General features: G+C 45.0%; 1 protein-coding gene across 3 annotated transcripts in view; it reads right to left on the bottom strand.

Annotated features, from left to right (window-relative positions):
• The window catches only part of CEP170B (centrosomal protein 170B), a 59,716-nt gene that overhangs the window by 12,344 nt on the left and 25,957 nt on the right, over positions 1-21,415 (bottom strand). For all 3 annotated transcript variants that reach the window (XM_068397871.1, XM_068397869.1, XM_068397870.1), the window contains 8 exons: positions 17,766-17,867; positions 16,158-16,634; positions 12,263-13,026; positions 10,003-10,191; positions 9,699-9,807; positions 6,471-8,243; positions 2,981-3,230; positions 640-799 (listed from right to left, as the gene is read on the bottom strand). In XM_068397871.1, the coding sequence (XP_068253972.1) occupies positions 640-799; positions 2,981-3,230; positions 6,471-8,243; positions 9,699-9,807; positions 10,003-10,191; positions 12,263-13,026; positions 16,158-16,634; positions 17,766-17,867 (3,824 nt within the window). The remainder of the gene's footprint in view (positions 1-639; positions 800-2,980; positions 3,231-6,470; positions 8,244-9,698; positions 9,808-10,002; positions 10,192-12,262; positions 13,027-16,157; positions 16,635-17,765; positions 17,868-21,415) is intronic.

The following is a 21,415-nucleotide window of genomic DNA, read 5'->3' as shown; positions in this document are numbered from 1 at the left end:
GAACAGCACTTCCCAAGCTAACTGCCTTCCTCCTTGCCCACCTCACTGGCTGGAGAGCAGAGTCCCTGCCCTTGCCCATCAATACATGGACGGAGAGAAGTAACATCTGAACAGCGTTTCATCAGCTCTGGCAGAAAGGACACAGCTCAGGTACAAAATACACAGCTGATGCAGAATGAGCAGCCAGAGCTGCACAGACAAGACAGTCAGTGCCTCGTCTGAAACAAGGAGGGAGGCTTTGGCTCCCTGGCACAGCAGCGCAGCACGCTCACCCCATCCTGTTCCTCAGATGCAAACTTCAGGACCAAAGTCCGACCAGAGGCCATCAGGGGGTTGGACTAGATGATCTCCAGAGGTCCCTTCCAACCCCAACCATTCTGTGATTCTGTCTGAGATCCTTAGGAAATAATATGACTCCCACCTCTTGCAAGGCTGGCTGTGGCACAGAGTAGGGCAAAATAAAGAGCAACCTAAACAGACTGCAGTCAGTCTTTCTGGTGGTGTTTTTCAGGAGGACAGGGGATGAGGGTTTTTCAATGCTGCAGCAACTGGGGATGCTGCCCTGGTCTCTCACCACAACCGTGCCCCACGTGCTTACTAGCATTCAGAGGCAGAGTTTTCTGTCATTCGGGATCTTACCTCTTCTCTCGCTGATATGGTGGAAGCAGGAGTGTTGGGCACAGAGCTGAGGGAGGTGCTTGGTCCCGTCCCCGATGAACTCTGTGAGTCCCCGTCTCCAGCAACATCATGAATCTCTCGAGCAAGGATGGCCACATCCTTCACCAAGGTTTGACTGAGCCTAAAGCACAGGGCATGCAGCAGAGTCATTAGGACACGCAATACAACAAGCCTCGTATTCATAAAATATAAAAAGAGCAGTCACAAAAAGTTTGTGGGAACTATAACCTCTGCAGAGGCTAGGGAAAGCAGGCTTTTTTGGGGTGCTTTTGCAGAGTACTGAGGAACACTCTGGCTGCATACAAAATAAATCCACTTCCCTCCTGAACCCGGCTTCAAAGTAGAGATTTGACAAAAACCAAATTCTAGCAACTACACCCTACCAGAAAGTATTGGAGACAATCCGAGAAGAAGCTTTATGTTATTGCTCCCCCAACCATCCACTCTTTCTTTTTTTTTTTTTTCTTTTTTAATAGAATAGAGTCAATTTTTCTTGAGACTCCTTTGTTTTCCCTTAAAAGGCCCATATGAGGAAAAAAGCTTTTTTTCATTGTTACTTAAACAATAAAAACTTAAATTCTCTTTCCTTCTTCCTTGTGGTTTATAGACTGTAAATCAAATTATGCCTCCAGATTCTCCAGAAGGGCTGAGGGATTACCAGGGTAAGCATGGCATACCGTAGAGCAATCTGGTTTTCAGAAACCAAGTCTTGAAACTTCAAGCCCCTTGACAGGTGTCCAGTTAACACTCAGCGATTGCAGCACTCTGCTCTACTTGCTCTAGATCTCAAAAACAGTTTCTAAGTGTCTGGATTGTTGCTAGCAGAGCTTAAAAAAAACCCTTCAGACCAAAAGTAGCTGTTGTGGTAATTCTAAAGAAAAGCTGCTAAGAGAAAAAAAATAATCTTCCAGCTAGCTAGCTTCATCTGAAAGACACTTTCTTCTTCAACTTGAAAAACCAACCAATGTAATAAAACTGTCAGCTCATCAAAATATTTCCTTGGAAAGAAAATGCATAATTGAGCCAATAAAAAGCAGTTTGATCTGCCTGCCTAAGGTGGCTCCTATCTGTGCTGGTTTGGATAGAGCTGTCACCGAACACATCCATTACATGATTCACTTACTGTAAATAAGTGGCATTTTCCCTTTTAACTTCGACTCCTCTAAACCCCTCCCAGTTAATTTGGGAGCAGCAACGGAAATCAGAACTGCAATTACGAGGCACACTGTGACCGAGCCCTGCAACGTGCAGTGCCAGACAAGTCTGACGCAACCATTTATTTATAGCTGCTGCAACCCAAAGTGCTCTCCCGCACTAGGAACGCTGCTAGGAGGGGTGCCAGCATCTCCCACACGCACACCCTGTGCGGTGCAGGTAGGGCAGCCTGGTTTGAAGGCGGACACACTTTCTAGCTGCCTGACAGCAATGCTCACACAAGAAAAGCCCTTTCCAGATCAGTGCGGCAAGTGATACGGGTGATGTGGAAATGCGACCCAAAAGCAGACAGAAGACGGCTTCCTCAGTCGAAAGTATTTCAAGTATGGCCAGTACAATGGAAGACCAGTATTTCTGGAAAGTTTGCATAACACAGCTGCATATTAGAGATGTCAAACCTCAAATGCCACTGTTTAAAAAAAGAATCTATTTGCTTTACTGCCGAGGTCCTCCAGGCAACCATCAGACCACCAGTATACAACAGGTCCTGTATCCAAGGACATCAAGCTAAGCAACGACTCATTTATACACAGGGCCCAGACAGATTTTCTTGTTTGGATTCAATTGTGCCAAGTAAAGAAGAGGTTTCTGCCCCACAGTAACTGCTTACTGCTCCCTCACCGGCTTCAGGCAAAGCAGCTTCAACAGTTTACATATTCAGTCTTGCTAATCCATTGCACTTCCTCTGAAGAGAATTAGGACAGTTCACACCAACCAGTCAGTCCACACACAGTGACTTCCAGCAGAAAGCAGAGATAAGCAGGTACAGACAGTTACATCTTTTGACAGACTTCAAGCTACAAGAGGAGATCCGTCCACAGCTTGAACAAGAAACAAACTAAGATACAATGGCCTTGGCATTTTCTAGAGAGAAGGTACAACCAGCACATCCTACCACAGGCTGTAAGGCTTCATGAAAACCTTCCAAGTCTGAACAAGTTGATATTCAGATATGAAGGAGATGGGGGGCACACAAACAACAGGAGAGAGTGCCTCTCCTTCTACCTCCACACCTGGGTTTGATTTGAACACCAAGGAAAACAACCCATTTCCAACATGTGGGTAAATACATAAAGCCCCACCTCACCTGGCTATTTCTGCTATCTCTGCTGTTTGCGCCATGAAGTTGTAGGGGTCAGGGTGGTCATCAAAATCTTCATCATCATCCGTTTCTCTGCCGTTGTGCTTCTGCTTGCTCAGCCCAGAGCCACGTATCCTTGGTGTTTGTGTGGCTGTTGAAGTATGGGAGCGTTTGTGTTTAGGGGAGCTGTGATTTGAGCCATATTCCTCCTCCGAAGTAGAAGTGTAATCTGAACCCTGTGGTCTCCGCCTTGATGCTTATAAAAAATGAATTGGTTTCAGACCGAGGAAAGTAGTAAAGAATAACTACAAAAGGGCAAAAAGGTAACACAAAACTAGCCCAAGAGCACAAGGAAAGGAGAGCTTCTGTGCAGATTTTAAGTTAAACAGCACATTCTCAGGGCTTATTTCAAAGTTGAGCACTTCTGTGGCTCCCATTCACTATACAAATTTGGAGTGGGAAATTCCAATGGAAAAGCAAAATGTGTTAACAACTCCAGTGTAGTAAATTATTACCACAGACTTGGCTTTCCATGCACAGAAGCTCTGTGTATAAGTAGCACACGTTTCAGACTCCTCATAGTCCCACAGAAGTCCTTTTCTAAAGAGCCCAATTTTCAAGCCTTAAGACACCTTTCCAATTAGCTGCAAGTACAAGCAAAAGGAGGGGTTTTTGAGTGAAGAACAGACTGTAGTGCTTGGTGTTATTTGCAGAAGTCCACACCTTCACATTTGCCTCCTGCCTCACAATTCACCATTAATGACACTCTACGAGAACGAGCGTTCGCACAGTGAGGACTGGCTCCAACCCCTGGAGCCAAGTGGAAGCTGCCCACTTATCCCAACCGGTTCTGCAGATCTGTAGACACCCAGGCTCTCCTTGCATGGGAAGCATTGAGATGTCCCTATTTGAAAACTGGGCTCCCGATGTTCGCTACCTCACTACACTCTCTACAGATACCGCTTCATTCCCTTCCATCCTTCCCTGAAGAATGAAGACCCACCAAACACAGAACCAGCAGAGTTATTTAAAATTACAATGCCTAAAAGCTTCACTGCGTTACCAAGATTATCATAATGCTGAACCAGTGCAAGCGATTTAAGCCAGCATCATAGATCATACAAACAAAAATAATGAATTTGGCATATAATATGCAGGTAGAAACTGTAGATAGTTACTGTATAGTGAAAAAAACATTCCTAGACATTGCTATCTCAGCTAGAGCTCTATAAATGTCTTGTCTTAGGATTATAAAAGTATATATACAGAAAAAAGATTTGCTCATATTCCAGCAGTGGAGAGTTGCTGGGGTTTTTTTTAAACACAGGTTTAGAATCACAAGGTCACCCTGTCACTGAACAGCAATTTTAAAATTAAGAGCCTGATTTTCCACCCCTGCGTGCCAAGGGAAACCAGTATCAACTCCCTCAGTACCATTCAAATTACATTGAGCAAACAAATCGCATACACAGAGGAGAAGAGGAGACAGGCCCTTAGCTTTCAGAATTGGTAACTTGGATTATTCTGATGCTAACTGTGTGTTTCACATAGTTACTTCAGATGGCCCGACAATCTATTGGAATTTCTTGTCTCATGGTCAGACAGTTCATTCTGTTCCTCTGTTAGTGAGATTAACTTTTTCCCACTGGGGGAGCTGGAAACTATTGTGGTTAGCTAAACGCTTTAAGAAATCCTTGAATAAATCAGCCACATCTGCCTCCTTACTCCTAAATTTTGACACTCAGTGTTTTCAAGGGTTCATGCTCAAAAATGTCTTGATGGCACAGTGCAATAGTTCAGTTTATCAACGTTTCACTTTTGTTCCAGGAACGGGGGGCTAGGTGTTGATTCACTATAATAGCATTAGTATAGGAACATGCACCACACACTTGGTACAGCACAATGAAGCACGAAGTACACGAGTATACTTAGAGCTTGTGAAAGGTCCACAATCCTATCAAGGAATTAGGAGATTAGTATTTTAAGAGCAACTAATTCAAAGAAAGGATTAGCATCATTTGCTGCAACTATGCGCAAGGAAAGGAGTTAGCGTGCTGCTACGAAGCTCTGGAAATCAAAAACCAATTCATTTAAACCAAGAACTGGCCAACACTTATCATTTTTCTCCAAATGATTTGAAGTCTGTGGTCCAAAGGCAGAGGGAGTGAAAAGAGTGTCTCCTGTTCGGAAAACTCTGACCACGTTATTTTGTTTTAAATTTGTTATTCTTTAACAAGAAGTCAATGACAGCATCATCTCAAAAAAGGCAAGAGAAGAGACTGTACATACTCTTTTAGCTTATTCCCATTCTGATTTACATGCATATACAAATGTGCAAAAAAATAATCATTAAAATAAAAGGGAAGCTGGATGCATTAAAACAATCCAAATCAAAACAAGCAGCAAATAACATTTTTAGCATGCAATAAAAATGAATAGTGCAAGAAGGATCATTATTTCAACTCTATGAAAGTATACAAAAAGGATACACCCAGAACTCTTAAGACTTCTTACAAAAACACAGATCTGGTGAAAAGAATATCCCTCTCAACAGGCCTGAGAAACCCAGACAAAGGGGTTCTTCCCATTCCTTGCCCCCCCATCATTCCTAAAAACCTAAGCAAACAGATCTGCTTTGCCACATCCACAGTAGGTCAAAGAGTATGGGTATAGACCAGGACTTAGACCAAAGGTGTCGGCGACAATCTATGATTACTAATTACCATCTTAGAGTGGTCATCTGCATTGTCCACACCATTTAATTGAAGGCTGATTTCAATATGACAAATGTTGATATTGCAAGGGTCTGTTGAGTGCAAGCTAGGGGGTAAAACAGCCCCCAAACCTCCACTGTGTGGGAAACACAACTGTGCACCTGCCTTACCTATGGCACAAGTGAATGAAAACACACAGTAGAGGGAATCTCTTGAGGCAATCAATGTTTGATGTCCAGCCCCACATTCGCATTTACAGGAAGAACAAGGGAACAGCCTTCAAAACACAGGGTCATTTATTTCTTATTTTCCTCTTTCAGACGCCTTCAAAACTGCCACCTTGTACATCAGTTGTCATCAACACCGTAATAAGCTTTCTTGGAGCAAACTTTGACTCTTAGAAGTCAAAGAAAAGAAGGACAGAATTCCTTGTAGCACTGGAAAGGCACTAAATTCTACTTTTTTAACAGAAAAATGGCTAACGTGCTCTTGTCAAATGTCAACTCGTTGCTCAAAAAGTCAAGTCACTGAGGAAAAAAAAAAATAGCTATTTGCAATACCCTCACAGAGAACACCACAATAACATCTCACTGGGTATGAGAGATGCTCTACTGTTTCCAAATCCACAGGAAATTTCAACCTCCATGCCACTCGTTAATGTAGACTTTTGTACTCACCAGTGCAGCACTGGTATTACTGACATACCAATCCTTGGCAACCACATGCAGCCTATAAATCAGAAAGAGGGGAACAGGGGAGAAACATAAAGCACGAGCACTTACTGGATGAGGAAGAATACTTGACACTGCTTGACCGGGTCCTGCTGAAAGGCTGCTTCACAGAGGCAGCAGCTGCCGTTTTCCTCGCCGCGGCTCTGACCTCCGAAACACCCATTTTGCGATAGGGCTCCACGCTCCGGCCCGAAAATCCTGTCCTCGACTGTGCTGTCTCAGAGTCGCTGGGCACCGTAAACGAACCTGCCCGTTTCCTCGGCATGGCGAGGATGTCCAGCCGGGAGAGCTTCTTTGTCTCCGTGGACTGCTTGGAGCCTGGACCAGCGGCTTCAGGGTTGGAGGCCGTTTTCTCAGTATCGATGCACTCGTTGTCCGAAGCATCTCCCAGCCGGGCACGACGTAGCTTCGAGGCCCTCGTGGGCCGCGGAGTGGATAAACTGTTGGAGCGGGTGAGAACTTGCTGGATCTTCTGCACATTTGAGGTCGTTTTGCTATGGTCCTCCTTGGCAGCCTGAGTAAAAGGTCTCCTTCTGGGAACCGGCCGGGTTACTGAGTGCTCATGGTCAGACACAACCGCGTCGGGGACCGGCAAGTAGGGCAGGCTCGAGCTTTTCTCGTCATCTGTGAAGTCGAGCGACCCTCGAGCCCCAGCGCTCCGCTTCATCTGGAAGCGTTTGGCAGCCTCTGCACGGTTTGATGCCTCCGGCGCTTGCGTTTTCTGCTTCTCTGTCAGCCTATCCCGAGCGCTCGGCTGCCCACACTGGTCCTGGATGGATGGTGTGGAGGAAGACTTCTCCTTCTGCAAGCTCACGACCGCTTTGCGTTTCGGGGCACTCGTTGGGACGTTTTTACCGCTCACCAGGCTGACCGTGCTGGCAGTGTCCACGTCCGAGTCCCCTGACAAGGAGTCCTCCAGCTGACCAGCAGTTTCTGATGGCTCCAGCTTTTGGCTTTGACCAAGTAATTTGGCTTCCAGAGCTGCCAAGGCAGTTTCAGTGTCCTTAAGGAGGAGATGAGTCTCCTGACCAAAGTCTATACGGGTTGACCGAACAGCCTCTAAATCTTTAAGCAGAGGGTGACTTGAAATATGCGGGAGTTTATTTTGAGGAACACCACTGCTTGATTTATCTTTGGTAAAACTTTCCTGTCTAACAAAAGATGATGTTTCCTTTCCTGCCACGTTTTCCTGACCTTGAGGAAGACTCTGATGAAGGGAAATAACCACTTTTCCTGCTGCATTAATGTAAGCGCTAACGTCTTTGACCGGTGGTTTTCCAGGAACTGGCGTGCCAGCAGACTTGAAGGAAAACTCCTGATCCTTGCCGTCTTTGTCTGCTCGAGCATGGGACACGCTCAGAGAGAGCTTGGAGGGAATCCCCACGTCATTGCTGTCATGACCAATGTAGAACGAAGTAGAAATTGGCTCACTTTCAGCTCTCACGTTTGAGACTCGAGAGGCTCCTGGCTGCCGGCTCTCCGATTTTATGTCTTCCCCCATCTGCTCTAGCATTCTATTGTTCTCTTTATATTTCTTGCCTTTTTCTGTGCTGAAGCCATCATCAGATCTGCTGGCATCGCTGAGGCTATCTGGATCCAAGTCTTCTTGGATGAAGAGGCGGCTGCTGGGATCGCCATAGGCTTCCACACAGTGGTCCTTCACGATGGTTCTCTTGGTAACCTCCGAGTAGGACTCCTGGCAGACCAGGACTGTGGGCGTGGGACTGTCTGATTTATCACTCGGTGGGAGTTGGGGAAGAAGGCGTCTTGTTCTCAAGGGCACAGCATTTTCTGTTTCCCCAGGTTTTGGAGCTACACTGCTTTCTGAAGAGAGTTAAGTGGACAAGAATCAACTGTTGTACTACACCACTTTTTTTTTTTTTTTAACTTAGGAAGAGCTTGATCCTGCAAAGTGCAAGTCCACAAAAGCACTCACAAGACACATGCTTAGAACTAAGCTTTTATGTAATATGAACACCAGTATGGCCTGGCTCCTGTTCAGTCTCTCAGGCTTATCAGTGCAGACACTTAAGGTAAAATTGTACTTAATTCCTTTGCTGGATCAGAGTGCTCAACACGTTCCCTCTGTCAAGGTAGGATTTCAGATTCATTTTCCCATAATCTACCTCTCAGTACAAGCACATACATTTAGAGGCTGACAGTGTTGCTGGTATCAATCTACCATAAATCAGGCCATGGGAAGGAGATGGAAAGCCATCAAACCATTGCAGTGATGCAGTGTTTTAAGTGCCATTCTACAAAACATATCCCATTTGACTAAATAGATGGCATTTTTCACAGTACAAGTTCTCATATAATCATAACCCACAGCAAAGTCTCAAGAGAGAGACCCTGTAACAGTGAAGAGGTTCTGAATTAGAGCTCACCGTCCCAGCATGGGTGGGCTTATCAGTATGGACACACTTCATAGAAAGAGAGCTCTTATTTCTCCCATGCCGCTGGCCAGGACTTCATACCTGATACTGCCTTTAAATACCAGGATAACTCGTTATTTGACTATGGTAATATTTAAAATGCTCCGGGAGTCAGGTTCTCACACAGTGTGAAAACAGTGGCAGTGACCTCCAAAACAAAGGTTTCTCTAATCTTATACTGAGTCTATCTACTGTTAATGGCATGAAGGTAATGACAAATATTTCCAACCAAAAAAGGGTGAAAACGTTTACAAAAGCCAAAGCGCTGTTCCCCCCTTCTTGCATACCAACAGGACCAGGTGGTCTATAAGCTGTCCTGACAGCTACGATGGGAACCTGATCTCCTCCCGCTCCCCTTCTCCCTTCCATACACAGTTTTCTACACTTCAAACCTGCCACCCAACAGCAAACCCCAGAACAGCCTAGAATTCTCAGCACACCCAGACACAGGAGAAGCACACCAAAAAAGCACAAGTCATCAATTAAGTCCAAGACAACTTGCAAAGGGCTTTCATCTGGCATCATCAGGCAGTCTAAAGAATCACTACTTGGGGCTAGTTAACACCCGAGGCTCTTACAATCTCTCTCCTTCTCAGATGCCCTTTAGTCATGTCAAACATAACATTTAAGAACTTCTTGGATGACTCTGAAATGCAAACCAGAGGTTCTCTCCATCTTTATTCCAATGGGAACGATTCACTCTGTCCTTCCCATCCCCAAATACATTAGCTAAAACAGAAAATAAGCCACAGCCAGATGCACAGAAGCCCTTAATTCCTGCTTTTCATATCATCCTGGCTTAGATTTAGCCACCTTCAAACAGTAACGTCAGGATGAGACTTACCTGTACCTCCATCACCCTGCCCAGAGACAGATCCAGAATCAGAGTAACTGTCCGCAAGACTCGCCCACCTAGACACCCACTTCTGACTCCCTTGAGATGCCGCAGACATCTACAACAAGGTGGGGAAGGCAGCGTCAGAAACCAAACGTTGTAAACGAAATCCTAGCCATAAAATCTCTCCTCTCATACACACATCACTCAGTCTCCTCAAAATGGAAATCAATCTACACATCACATTTCCATTCAGACAGAAAGCCCATCTACACTTCCACCATCCCAGCAAATCCACCTGGACTGCCCATACCTGCACATCAGCCTGAGACCCACTCACAGCTTTTGAGGCAAATGCCTGGAGCAAGGGTGACTTCTGACTAGTGCCATTTTCATTGATTAGGTGCTGATGAGAACTGGAGTCGTCCTTTTCGCCTTTAATTACTGGTCTAAAGGCTGAAGAGATTCTGGAAAATTCAGGCGACTCAAGAACACCAAAAACCTGAAAAGGTGTTTGCATGAGAAAGATTAAAAACCAATAAATCAGGAAAATATTAGCCCAAAATCCAAATCCACGAAGTATTAGTCACAAACTATGACCTCAAATGGTGAGAAACACTTGCCAATGCTTCCATACAAACTAAGTAAATAATTTTCTTCTCTACCTCACAGTAGCAGCTTTAAATATTTTTATCCATAGAACCCTACTCACGCCCACCTTTTCTCTCACCCTCATTATTTCGGTGTGTTGCCTTTAACAGCAGCAACTTTCACTGAAAAGGAGTCCCATTTCAGCCCTGAGAAATTTAGGATGAGTGTCAGGAAAGCTATTTACCAGATAATTCATGGAAAATTAGAAAAAGCTGGGAAAGTTCCATCTCTAGGGTCTTTCAGAGACTGTAGCAGCAGGTGGGCTGAGCAAAGCAGCCTTGCACTGCCATGTGAGGACCTGGGAAAAGATCCACTTCAGAGACGGGTGTTTGAGCTAGCTGGCTGGATTCCCTCTGGAGACAAACAGGTGTTCTTAGGGGGTGACCAAGATCCACACCTCAGAAGGGTTTGTTTCTCTTCCCTGACTACAAGTAGTTCAGAGGAAAATGCCACCATGGATCGTACCTAGGCTGGGCCGAGACAGTCATAAAGTTCTCCACTGTCTCTTCTATTTGGGGAAAAAAAAAAAAGCGTGTGTGCAACGGTGGAGGAATAAAAAGCAGAGTCACCTCAAAACCTCAGCAAGTCCAGAATTCATATCATCTTCCTTCCTGGACAGAAACACTGAGGTCCAGTTATTAGTTGTTTCCCAAGTGGCAGGTCTGCACTGCACCAAGTGTATGGCAGAGCCAGGAGCAGAACTTGGCCAGCTCGCCTGCCCGAGTCACATGGCTGCCAAGACTACTCCCCAGAAATAATTGTATTTTTGTGGCATTTTTCCTCATATTTCCCCACCAGAACAATTAACCCTCTAATGTCAGGACTAGGGCCTTGCTGTGGCTTCAACACCCTGCCCTGAAAGCTTCCGATCACATTTCAAACAAGATGTAAGGAATAAGTGTAATAAATAAAAGAGGGAAGCTAGATCCAGGCTCAGAGAACACTGGACACAAAGCTCTAAAGCCAGGTTCAATTAAGGCTTCCTTTAAACCTCACCATCCTCCTGCCTACACTTCACTAAATCTTCAGAGCAACTTGCCAGTTTTGTTTTCGTAATAGACCGCAGATGAAAGTTAAACCTGAAAATCAGCCAAACTTTGGTTTGCCCTGCGGTTGCTTAGTTGGGTGGGGTTTTTTAAAGCCTCTCCCTCATCTCTGGGGTTTTGTTTTTAGGCTATCATTCACTTTGCAAAGTCCAAACAAGTATAGATCCATCTAGGATTGCCTCTGGCCTAGACCACGCCCTTTGCTATCTCAACTAGCTGCCACTTGCCCTGCCAGCAAGCACTCCCTTTCTAACCAAGCACAGCCAAATACAGAACCACCTACCACTACGGCTTGTGAAGGATCAAGAGCACCAGCCCTTCACCTGCATTTCCTTTGGCCTACCATAGGATGCTGCATCAGTGATGGGCTGCAGCTCCTGTCTTTGTAAGAGCGGACAGGAGGTGATGCAACGCCGAGGCAGAGGGTTGGGAGCAGTCCTAGAGAGCAGAGCTGCTCCCGGCCATGGCTCTCAGCAGGATCAGTCTGATCTTTATTCTGCTGTTGCCTTTCCTCTAAACAGATGGCAAGCCCACTCTTGCACTTTTGCATCCAAATCCCATTTTGAAGCAAGGCAGCTCTTTGCTGTGGGCTTACCTTGCCTTCTTGCGCTCCGTGGGTTTTTTGTTTGTTTGTAATTTTGTTGCTTTGTTGGGGTTTTTTAAAACCAGCCTCTCAGTTTTTTCAAGGCCTATCCTTAACACAGGTCACCCAGGATGACTTCCCACCCCTAAGCATAAACCCCCACTGCACTCAATTCAAAAGGGAGCAGTCCTTCACGGCAAGAGCTAGTGAAGTTAGGCCCTCCAGCACAAGGTGCAGAAGCCCAAGCCTTCAGCCCTGAGCTCACCGGCCAAGCACAGAAAAGCAGCATTTACCTGATCTATCATTTTTCGCGCTTCCTCCACCTCTTTATCCTGCAACTCCGTGTCAATGGTGTATGTGCCCGTCTCACTTATGCTGTCTTCTTCATCGTTCCTCCTGCCCTGGGCAGACTTCACCTCCGGAGGTGGAGCAGAGGCAGACTCTGGTTCTGACGATATAACCACGCGTGGAGCTACCAGCACGGGCAGAGGTGCCGGTTTCTCAGCGCTCGGCTTCCCAGACTGAGCAGTCTCTCGCAAATACTCGGCCATAAAATCCTGAGCCATTTTAGACTTTCTCCCAACGCTCCCGTAAGTTTTGGCTGATGCTCTGGAAGCAGAAGAGGATGAATTGTTGATCCTATCCTCTGTCTTCTCCCTCTTGAAGGAGCCAGTTCTTTGGGTCCCAGAGGAGCTGTTACTGGGTTTGCCCGGCTGGGACCCGAAGTGGGACGGCGGCACCGCGTTTCCCAGCTTCTCTGCTGGCAACGCATTCTTGCGCTTTTCAACCTTGGTCTTTGGCCCCGGATCGGTGTCGTTCTGGGAGGAGTGAGCGCTGTGCGTGAAGGACTGCGACCGCTTCTTCCGCGGTGTGTCCTCGAAGAACTCGATGACGAAGGCCTGCTTGTTGTGCAGCATCTCCTGGGGATCACGCCTCATCTGGCGCTGCAGCCTGGTTTGCTCCGTCGCACGTTCGCTGCCCGTCATCGTCTCCTTCTCTGCCTTGGGCGCCACAGGGTCTTCAGAGTCGCTCTGCGTCCCGTCCTCGTGCCTATTGCCTGGAAACAAGGTATGTAGATTTGACTTTCATATTCTCAGTTGCTGTGGCCCTGTCATTACCTCCCAGCTGAAATTTATCGTTTCAGTTAAAAGAAAAAAATCTATAGGATTAAACAACTCCAAAGACATCTGCTGTGGTAGGGGGATTGCATCCCATCAGAGGAAATAAAAGAGAAGGCAGCTGTCTCTTGACCCCACTTTTCACAACTGGGTGGCTATCAAGTTATTAAAAAATAATTCAGGAAATCATTTCAACCCCAGGGGTTTTCGATTTTGTAATGCTGATTGTTTTAGATTCCTAACGTTTTGTTTCTTTCTTTTTTTCCATTTAAATACAAATGATAACATTATTTTGCCATTCTGCCCAATTACTGTAGTCCAAGATCACCTCATTAGGTTCTGTTGCAGAGCAGAAATATCTCTGCAGGATCAGTAAATAAACCCCACACAATGCATCCCATGAAACCAAATCCCTTTGATGAAAGACCAGATCAGCGCATTACGAGTGCACGCACCTCTGAGGACCCACGTTACCCCCCTTATACGAGGGGGAAATAAACCAGAGGCTAACAGAAAAGTGAATTTGCAGGATTCTTTACTTTTTCTGAAGATTTAAGAATCACACCATGACACCCCCATGAGTTACACCTCCTATCACCAGCCAAGCAAAGGTTAAATCATTACTTAAGAGTTCACTAAGCTTAAAGTAAGTTTATAACTATTTTCAGTTATGTTAGCGACAACCATCTTTACAACCTTCTCTATTTATCTGTGATGCCGGCCCCTCAGCACCTTAAATCAGGACTCTCAGAAAGTAAGTTAAAGTAAACCAAAAAGCTAAAAGTAAAACAAAAAACAAACCTTTTTTTGGAGAAGGAAACGGGTGTGAAGGCACACAACACGATTCAGTCAACGACCAGGAACCTGTCATCGGGAGAATGGGGAAAGAGGTCTCTGCGCTCTAGACTGTAATATGCAGCAAGATATACTGGCTAAAATACCACGTGTTTGAAAGAAAAACTGCTCAAACCTACTTTGCAAGTTCTGCAGACACATGGCTGAAGACCATTTATTACCTCGAGTTAGCTGTGAAAGATTAGAATTTAATACAAGATCCATCCAACCCAGAAGTCAGTCCTCTGAAGAGTTTCCTAACACCCTTATGAAGGGAGCCAGCAAACTTTGCATTGTGCCCTGAGGGCTGATAAGCTTCACCCTTGGAAGGGAAAGTTCTTAAATTAAAGGGTCTCATCTAAGAACTCTGTTGAATGCAAAATGGTGAGGACACAAGAGAAAACACCCACCATGCCCACGGATGTCCCAGCAGAACACTATGCACATCCCCTCAAGCTGCTAAGGCCTGAACTCTCTAGTCTTGATACCAGGCTTTACATTCACCATATTGTTCCTGAAAGTGAAGAAATGTTACTAATGAACCCAAACAGTGGGTGTCTCTGATCCTAAAGACCCAAACCTGGTAGGCAGCCAGCAGTAGCCTCCAAGACATCTTCAAAATTAGCCCTGCCAGAAGAACATGTTACACAACTATCGCAGATAAATGACACCCTGTCCTCTGCCAAAGCAGAGATGGATGAACTCCTCAGGCCACCAACACTGTATGTTTTAATAAAATGTCCAAAGAGTTGATTTCTTGATATGCAAATTACACATTAAAATTACCTCAGCTTCTTTCCATGCCTTATGGACTGTAAAGAGGCAAGTACAGTCAGTATAGTATTCCTGTGCAACACTCGGGAAAATCCTAGGATGAGCAGCAGCTGCCTAACTCTCTAGTTTTCTCTAAGAGGAAAGAGCAAACCTACTGAAGCACATTTCTATCCCTGACAATGTTCTCCAGCAAGTCAACAAAATTCAGTATCAAAATAACAAAAAAAAACCACCCCAAAACCCTCTATCAAACAGTCACAGCTGACTGAAAATAAGATGCTAAATAATCAGGCAGGGCACCTCAACACTGTCCCTTATTGGGAAGAACTAGAAACATGCAATGATGACAAAACAGTTCAATTTCCATGCCATGCCAAACCCCAGGGCTGGATACGAGAGACCTTTTTGACCATAGGGGTTTCTCAAAAAACTGTACACAAAACAGCAAGTTGGAGGTGTAATAAGTAAAACTCTTCCTATTACGAGGACGTTTTTTTCCAACAAGGACCAATACTCCTTTAAGGGAAAACGAGGTATTGCTCTCTTTTAAGAAGGACCTCAAGCACAAGTAGATCTGGTAACCTTCAATATGACTTCGTCAGTTAAAGTTCCAGTTCAAAACCATAGCTTTTCCAGAGGCCTGCAAGGCAGTGACAATGCAGGAACCAGTGGTCTCCTCCTAGCTGTTCAGTGCATGGCCTAAGAGACACATCCAAGCAAGCACAAATCTCGCAAAATATATTCAAAGTCACATGAGAATCATGTGAGTCCCACCAGCTGCACTAAGAACTGGGCTCCAACCGACACTTCAGACCTTTGAAAATCCCCACAGAATTCCTCACAGTGACCCACGTAACAGGACACAGGTCCACAAAACCTGAAGTTTTTGCACAGAGCAGGATTTCAGAGAAGCTTTAGTTTAAGAGAAGAAACCTTATTCTACAAGCACAACAATGTCCTCCATTGGTGATCATGTATATCTCAGCTCTTATCACCAGCTTTCATGTTAGTACCATCAGGATGATCACACTTGGCCTCCTCTGGACTGCAGCTAAAAAAGAAAAGTCATTCCTCCAGCTAGAAGAAGCCAAGAGAAGAAAATCCACTGAAATACCTGTGTTTACCAGCCTGCCTGACCACATGGAAATTTCTTTACACATTTACAATTTAAAATCCTTTTTTTCAATCACTGTTACTGCTGAGCTGGCATTATAGATGTAAAGGAACCAGATTAGAGTGTCCCCAGGCCAGCAACACACATGACTTCCGGGCCAGGTGAAGAACCTGCTAGCCGGATTCAAAACCATTAACAGTCATTAAAGAAATATTCTTCATCTTGCAAATTTGGAGCAGAGTTAATTAAGTCCAGTTCTCCTTGACAGGAGAAGGGTTTTCCCCTTTATTATGCTGCATTTGCACTGCCAACAGAGAACTACGTCCACATGACAAGATATTCACTCACCTTTAAGTGTCCTCACATGAACGGGCAGGTCACTCTTTGTACTGTATACATCGTCTCCTGGAGACTGTCGTCTCATCAAGCTTGGGTCATTCTGGACAAGCCAGTCAGCCACTTTGCTCTCAGCTGACATCATTTCTGTATGAGCTGGTTCCTTACTATATGGTCTTCTCTGTCTGAGTGAAAATTTAGTTACGTGGTCTTTTATCTTTATTTTACCGGGGGTACCATCATCAAATTCAATGGTGAAAGAGGCATGACTCTGTACAACGGGGGTTACTACAGCATCAACATCCTTTGTTGGGATCTCATGGACCTGTGTTTCTGGAGATTTTGATGGCTGCTGAAATTCTTTAGTTGGAATCTCAAAGTAACTTGGCTCTCTCCGGAAGGCAAACACAGACTGCTCTTGGGCATCTCTATAAGCAGAAATATTACCATTCAGTTCCTCTTCATGTTGGGTTATCTCTTTTGATCTTTCTACAAAAGAGGAAAAAAAGGCAAGAAAACCTTAAATTCACAAATATTAGCTGAAATGGATTAAAGAAAAAATACAAGTTCTGTTTTAGATAGCTTTGTACTTTGGCCTTATCACTGAAATCAGTGCTTACTGCACTGCTGCAGTCTGACCAACATTTGTTATATTCACTTTGTCCTTTCTTCCACTGCTCCCCAAAGAAAGAGCTGAGCACACGCACATGCACCGTTGTATGTTTTGGCAGAACCTATGTGGTTGGTGGTATTTTAAGGTTTCTGTATGCCTGGGTTGATGTGGAAGGAAGATATCCTGTCTCACTTTGCTGAATTCACTTACTTGCACACCTACTCAACTTTCTACAATTCAAAGAAAAAGCTTGAGTGTGCAAAGCTAATCACAGGTATGTTTCTGCTGGATCAACACCTAATTCTGTAACATCACCAGGGATAAAACCACTTTTTTTCACTCATACCCAAACTTCTTGGCTAGAGGGTCACTTACTTCATTTCAACCTCTTAGGAGGGCTGCTAATCACAACCCGTCTCTGCTAGAGAAGAGATACACTGCACGTGCGTTGAAATAAAAAACTTCTTTGTGCAGCAAAGCATATGCCTGATAGAAACATCAGGTTTACTGCACAAGTGAAACAAGATGCATCTTCCATGCATACTGATTCACAACAACAGGAGTGGTAAGACTGAACGGCTTCCAAGGATGCTAAGGCGAGAAACAGATTGCTTCCACATTGATCAAATGCAGTCAATGCATCAGCTCTTAAAGTGCCTCTTGGATAGGAAACTCCTGTGAGACAGAGTGGATGGTTTATTCAGGTGGGCTCCATACGATCACAGAAACAGCACTGCTGGTTAACTAGGTCTCAACCAAGCTTAGCGAGGCCTTTCTCATACATGCTGAATTATTCCACAATTGCCGTTTCTAATGTTCAAATATTTTAGGGGAAACATTTTAGTTTTCCCTTATTCTGGTTTCATTGGCAGCAATCTACACATAGGAATGTGTAATTACGAGTACAAAAAAAAAGTAGTAATTAAAGGCTTCACACAGTAAAGATCCAAAACATGCAGAAATTTTGTCCCCCGCCATCTTCTCCCACCCCAAATCACCTCCATTACCTGAGTAATGTTCCTCTTGCCTTCTGTCCTCCTTGTTATTTGCATCATCTTCCCCCCACCAGGAGGGCTGCCCATAAAGAGGGGTGCGGTAAGTATTGGTCTCTAGAAAAAGGATAAGCAAATACTTTTATCCAGAAAATATCAATTTACCAGGTTCACAGAAGTCAACCGCATGCCAAAAAGGGAAAAACAGCAAGGTCAGATGAGATCATGTACCTGTTACACTGCTGTTATAATAACAGCAAATTATATATAATAATGAGTATGTTCAGGCTTTTCTTTTTTTCCCCTTTTTCTTTTTTTACATTCTGCTGCAAGACGCTGACTCCACCTCCCTTCGCTGTCTTTCCCAAATACTGGCTTTTCTCCCTCTCTAGCCTCATTATGCACAGGAAGGGGAAGATTTCTGGCAGGACAGACTGCAAAATGCCAACCAGAAGATTGTCTGCAACTCACCTGCAATTCAGGTGAAAATCAGACTTTCAGCCTGATCCTAACTGGGAAGACTTTAGCTCTGCCCTTTCTTGCCTCACCACATACTCGGATGTTGTGAGGCCAGGGATTTTTTCCAACTCTTCACCACTCCCACTCGAAGTGGCACACATCCCACAACAGGAAATTCCTGAAGTGTTGCAAATTTAGGGAAAATGGTAAATACATCTCCTTACACATTCATAAAGAAGAAGTAAACTCTTGCTCTCTAAAGCTTAAAGTAAACCAAGTGGATTCCAGAGTGACTGCAGGACAGAGGTTTTTCTCATGGAGAAGCTTCCTGTAAAAGAGCCAGATTTTAATCATTTTCTCTGCTCAAAGAGCATTCACTGAAAGATCAGGGCTTCCTTGCAACAACCGGTACCCAAAGGAGCTGATCCACTGCTTCTCGTTTTGTCTCCCATAAAACAAGACTGTGTTTTGGCAGTGCCTTGGGCTGCTGCTGTTTATGCAACAAGCAAAAAGAATACACCTCAATTTACCTGTGGTATAGTTATTATTCTGTTTTTATAATAGTTTAAGAGAAGCAAATAAAGTAGCTTTTGTTCTTTCATCTAGAGGTGACAGAGACACAAGGATAGGTCAGGGGCTGGAGGTTAAGCTCCAGCTTTGTTAGCTGCTTCTGCCTCTACCCGTAAGAGCCATCAGCACACGCTTTACCAGCCACGTCTTAAACCCTGGCTCCAGCTACAGGCCGTAGCTGGGCTTCTACCGCCAGCTGCTGCTCACTTGGCTTGTGGTTTTAAAACCACACACTGCTCTGTGTAAAGCAGCCCTCAAACAGCCCTGCGATTTTGCATTCCCTACTTTAATAGAGACATGACAGAAAGTAGTTGTTAGCATAAGGGAAGCCGGGAGAGGAAGGGGAATCAAATAATTAAAAGAAAAAAAAGAAGGCTGATTTTATGCTGCTGTTTCTAAAGCTACACAGACCCAATGGCCACTACTTCAGATGGTTTTTTTCTAGAATAGTTCCAGAGATATATAAGCTTATACATTGACAGTCCACAGGCAAAAATTTTGCTTTACAGATACAGCCCACAGGCCTTTTTCAAGAGATCTGCTTCGTGTTTCAAAATTAACCATGCTGCCTCCCTTCACATTGAGGATCAAAAGAGGCTGAAAGTATTGCTCTCCTTTCCACCTAGAGTGCGTGGAAGATAAACTGTGTTCCCATTATGTAGGCGGCCTTTGAAAGTTCAAAGGAAGAAGCGTTTCTCGCCATGAATAAATTGGAATTGCCAAGCAATACATTTCATAACTGAGGACAGGGAAACCACTCAAGGGAGAGGGGAAGGGGAAAAAAAAAAACAACGAAAAAACAAAACAAAACAAAAACCTATTCACAAGCTTGTCAATGAACAGAGGCGCCCAAATGTAGGGTTTGGTCTCTGCCAGGCTGAGACCTTCTGTCACACAGCCTAGCAGAAACCTACCACCCTCTGACCCCCACCCCAACCACACAAGATCTGCTCTGCCAACGTCAGGCACTTCTTTTGGGCACACACTGCCATGGAGTATCACCCTCTGAAGTGCAGTACTGATCTTAGGGTTGATGCCAAGAGGCAGTCAGGGCAAAGAGAAGGAGAACAACGCTTTGGGCGATGGACAAATCCATTAACAACAGCCAGTTATGTCTGGGGTAACTCACGCCTAAAGGTCAATGGGGCACACTGAAGGGCTCAACCCTGAAGAAACACGTAAGATTTTGGATACTTACCTCGGATTAATATGATAAATTCTGAAAGCTCATGAGTGGTTTATTTTAAGTTGCTGGTGGAACAAATCCTGAGTATACTACCCTACAGATGAAACGCAAAGACCATCTCACACTCTGCTCTCGCACAAGCAGCGTGATTCCCAAGCATGGGCGCTGTTACTGCTTGCACCTTGCAAGGAGTTGCCTCATTACAGCTCGTCTCTCCAGCACATCCCAGCCCCTCACAGGATCCCAAAGGCTCCATAGTCTAGAAGATTCTAGTTATCTGTTCCAAGAAAATTTTGTTTCCAAAGGTGCAGAAGTGAGCTAAGAGAGCATATATCCATCCTGCAGGACAGGCTTCTTCCCAGAAGCTGCTCCAGCCCCAAGATCTGTGCCCTACCTGCAGAGAATTTATAAAGAATAATGAGTCAGTTCCTCTGCCTCCTCAGATTTCTCTCTCTACCCTAAAGAGTCCTAGTAGGTGCTTGGAAATTCCCCAAATTCCCCCTCTGACAAAAGCTAGCACAAAGCCAAAACCCCAGGGTACGACGTCAAGGAGCACCTACAGAGAGAAGATCAGGTTGGGCAGAGTGCCCCAACCTGGGGCTGCCAGGGTGGGAGCCGCTCTGTTGCACTCACTGCATGGTGGCAGAAGGTCCCTCCTGCCCCACGACACAGAGCTCAGCTGGCCCCACCTGCAACACTTTGTTACAGCATGTCTAACACATCTGCTCACTTCTGTGGGTTTTTTTTTCATTCCTTCCCTCTCCCAGCCTCCACAATAAACTGGAACTTCATCCTAAAGACTGCAAAAAGCACAGATGGGAAGCTGAGGAGTCAGTATCTTGCTATTTGGGGACAGTTTCAATATTTTAAGAGCAATTAATGTTTCCTCTGAGCCTTCATATTAATTTGCATTTTGAATAACATTATCAAGTGGCACAGACACCCTCGTTCTCAGCTACTGCTGAAAGTGGCCAGATCCTGAGGCAAAGTAAAATCTCCCTGACTTTAGAAGAGCTACAACGATTTTCTGCCCTGCTCATGTTAGAAGCTTCTGTCCCTTCTAATTTGCCAGCACAACCAACCTGACGCCTCTCCCCACTTCAACTCTAACAATATTGTATAAAAAGGGGAGGGGAAAAAAAAAATCGTGGCAGCAAGGCAGCTAAACCAGATGGCTGTGACAGAAGCAGGCCAGGGAGCAGCTACACATTCAGTTGTGCCAGGGGGCTTTGATCTTCACCAGCTGGGATGCACTTTGGGTAGTAACCTCAACCTCAACCTGCAGCATCCAGAGCAGTGCATCTGCCTGTGTCCCAAGACAGGCATACCATCCTGAAGCCACCACCTGTCTGTTATATTTTAGTGTAAGATGGAAGCTCTTGCAGGAGCAGAGAGATTCTGGGCTTGCCCAAGTCAGCGGTGAAGCAAGGAACACCAATGAAAACTAACT

Source organism: Nyctibius grandis, chromosome 4 (genome assembly GCF_013368605.1).
Source record: "Nyctibius grandis isolate bNycGra1 chromosome 4, bNycGra1.pri, whole genome shotgun sequence".
Taxonomy (NCBI): domain Eukaryota; kingdom Metazoa; phylum Chordata; class Aves; order Nyctibiiformes; family Nyctibiidae; genus Nyctibius; species Nyctibius grandis.
The sequence above is the reverse complement of the archived record's forward strand: the minus strand, read 5'-3'. Positions and strand labels throughout refer to the sequence as shown.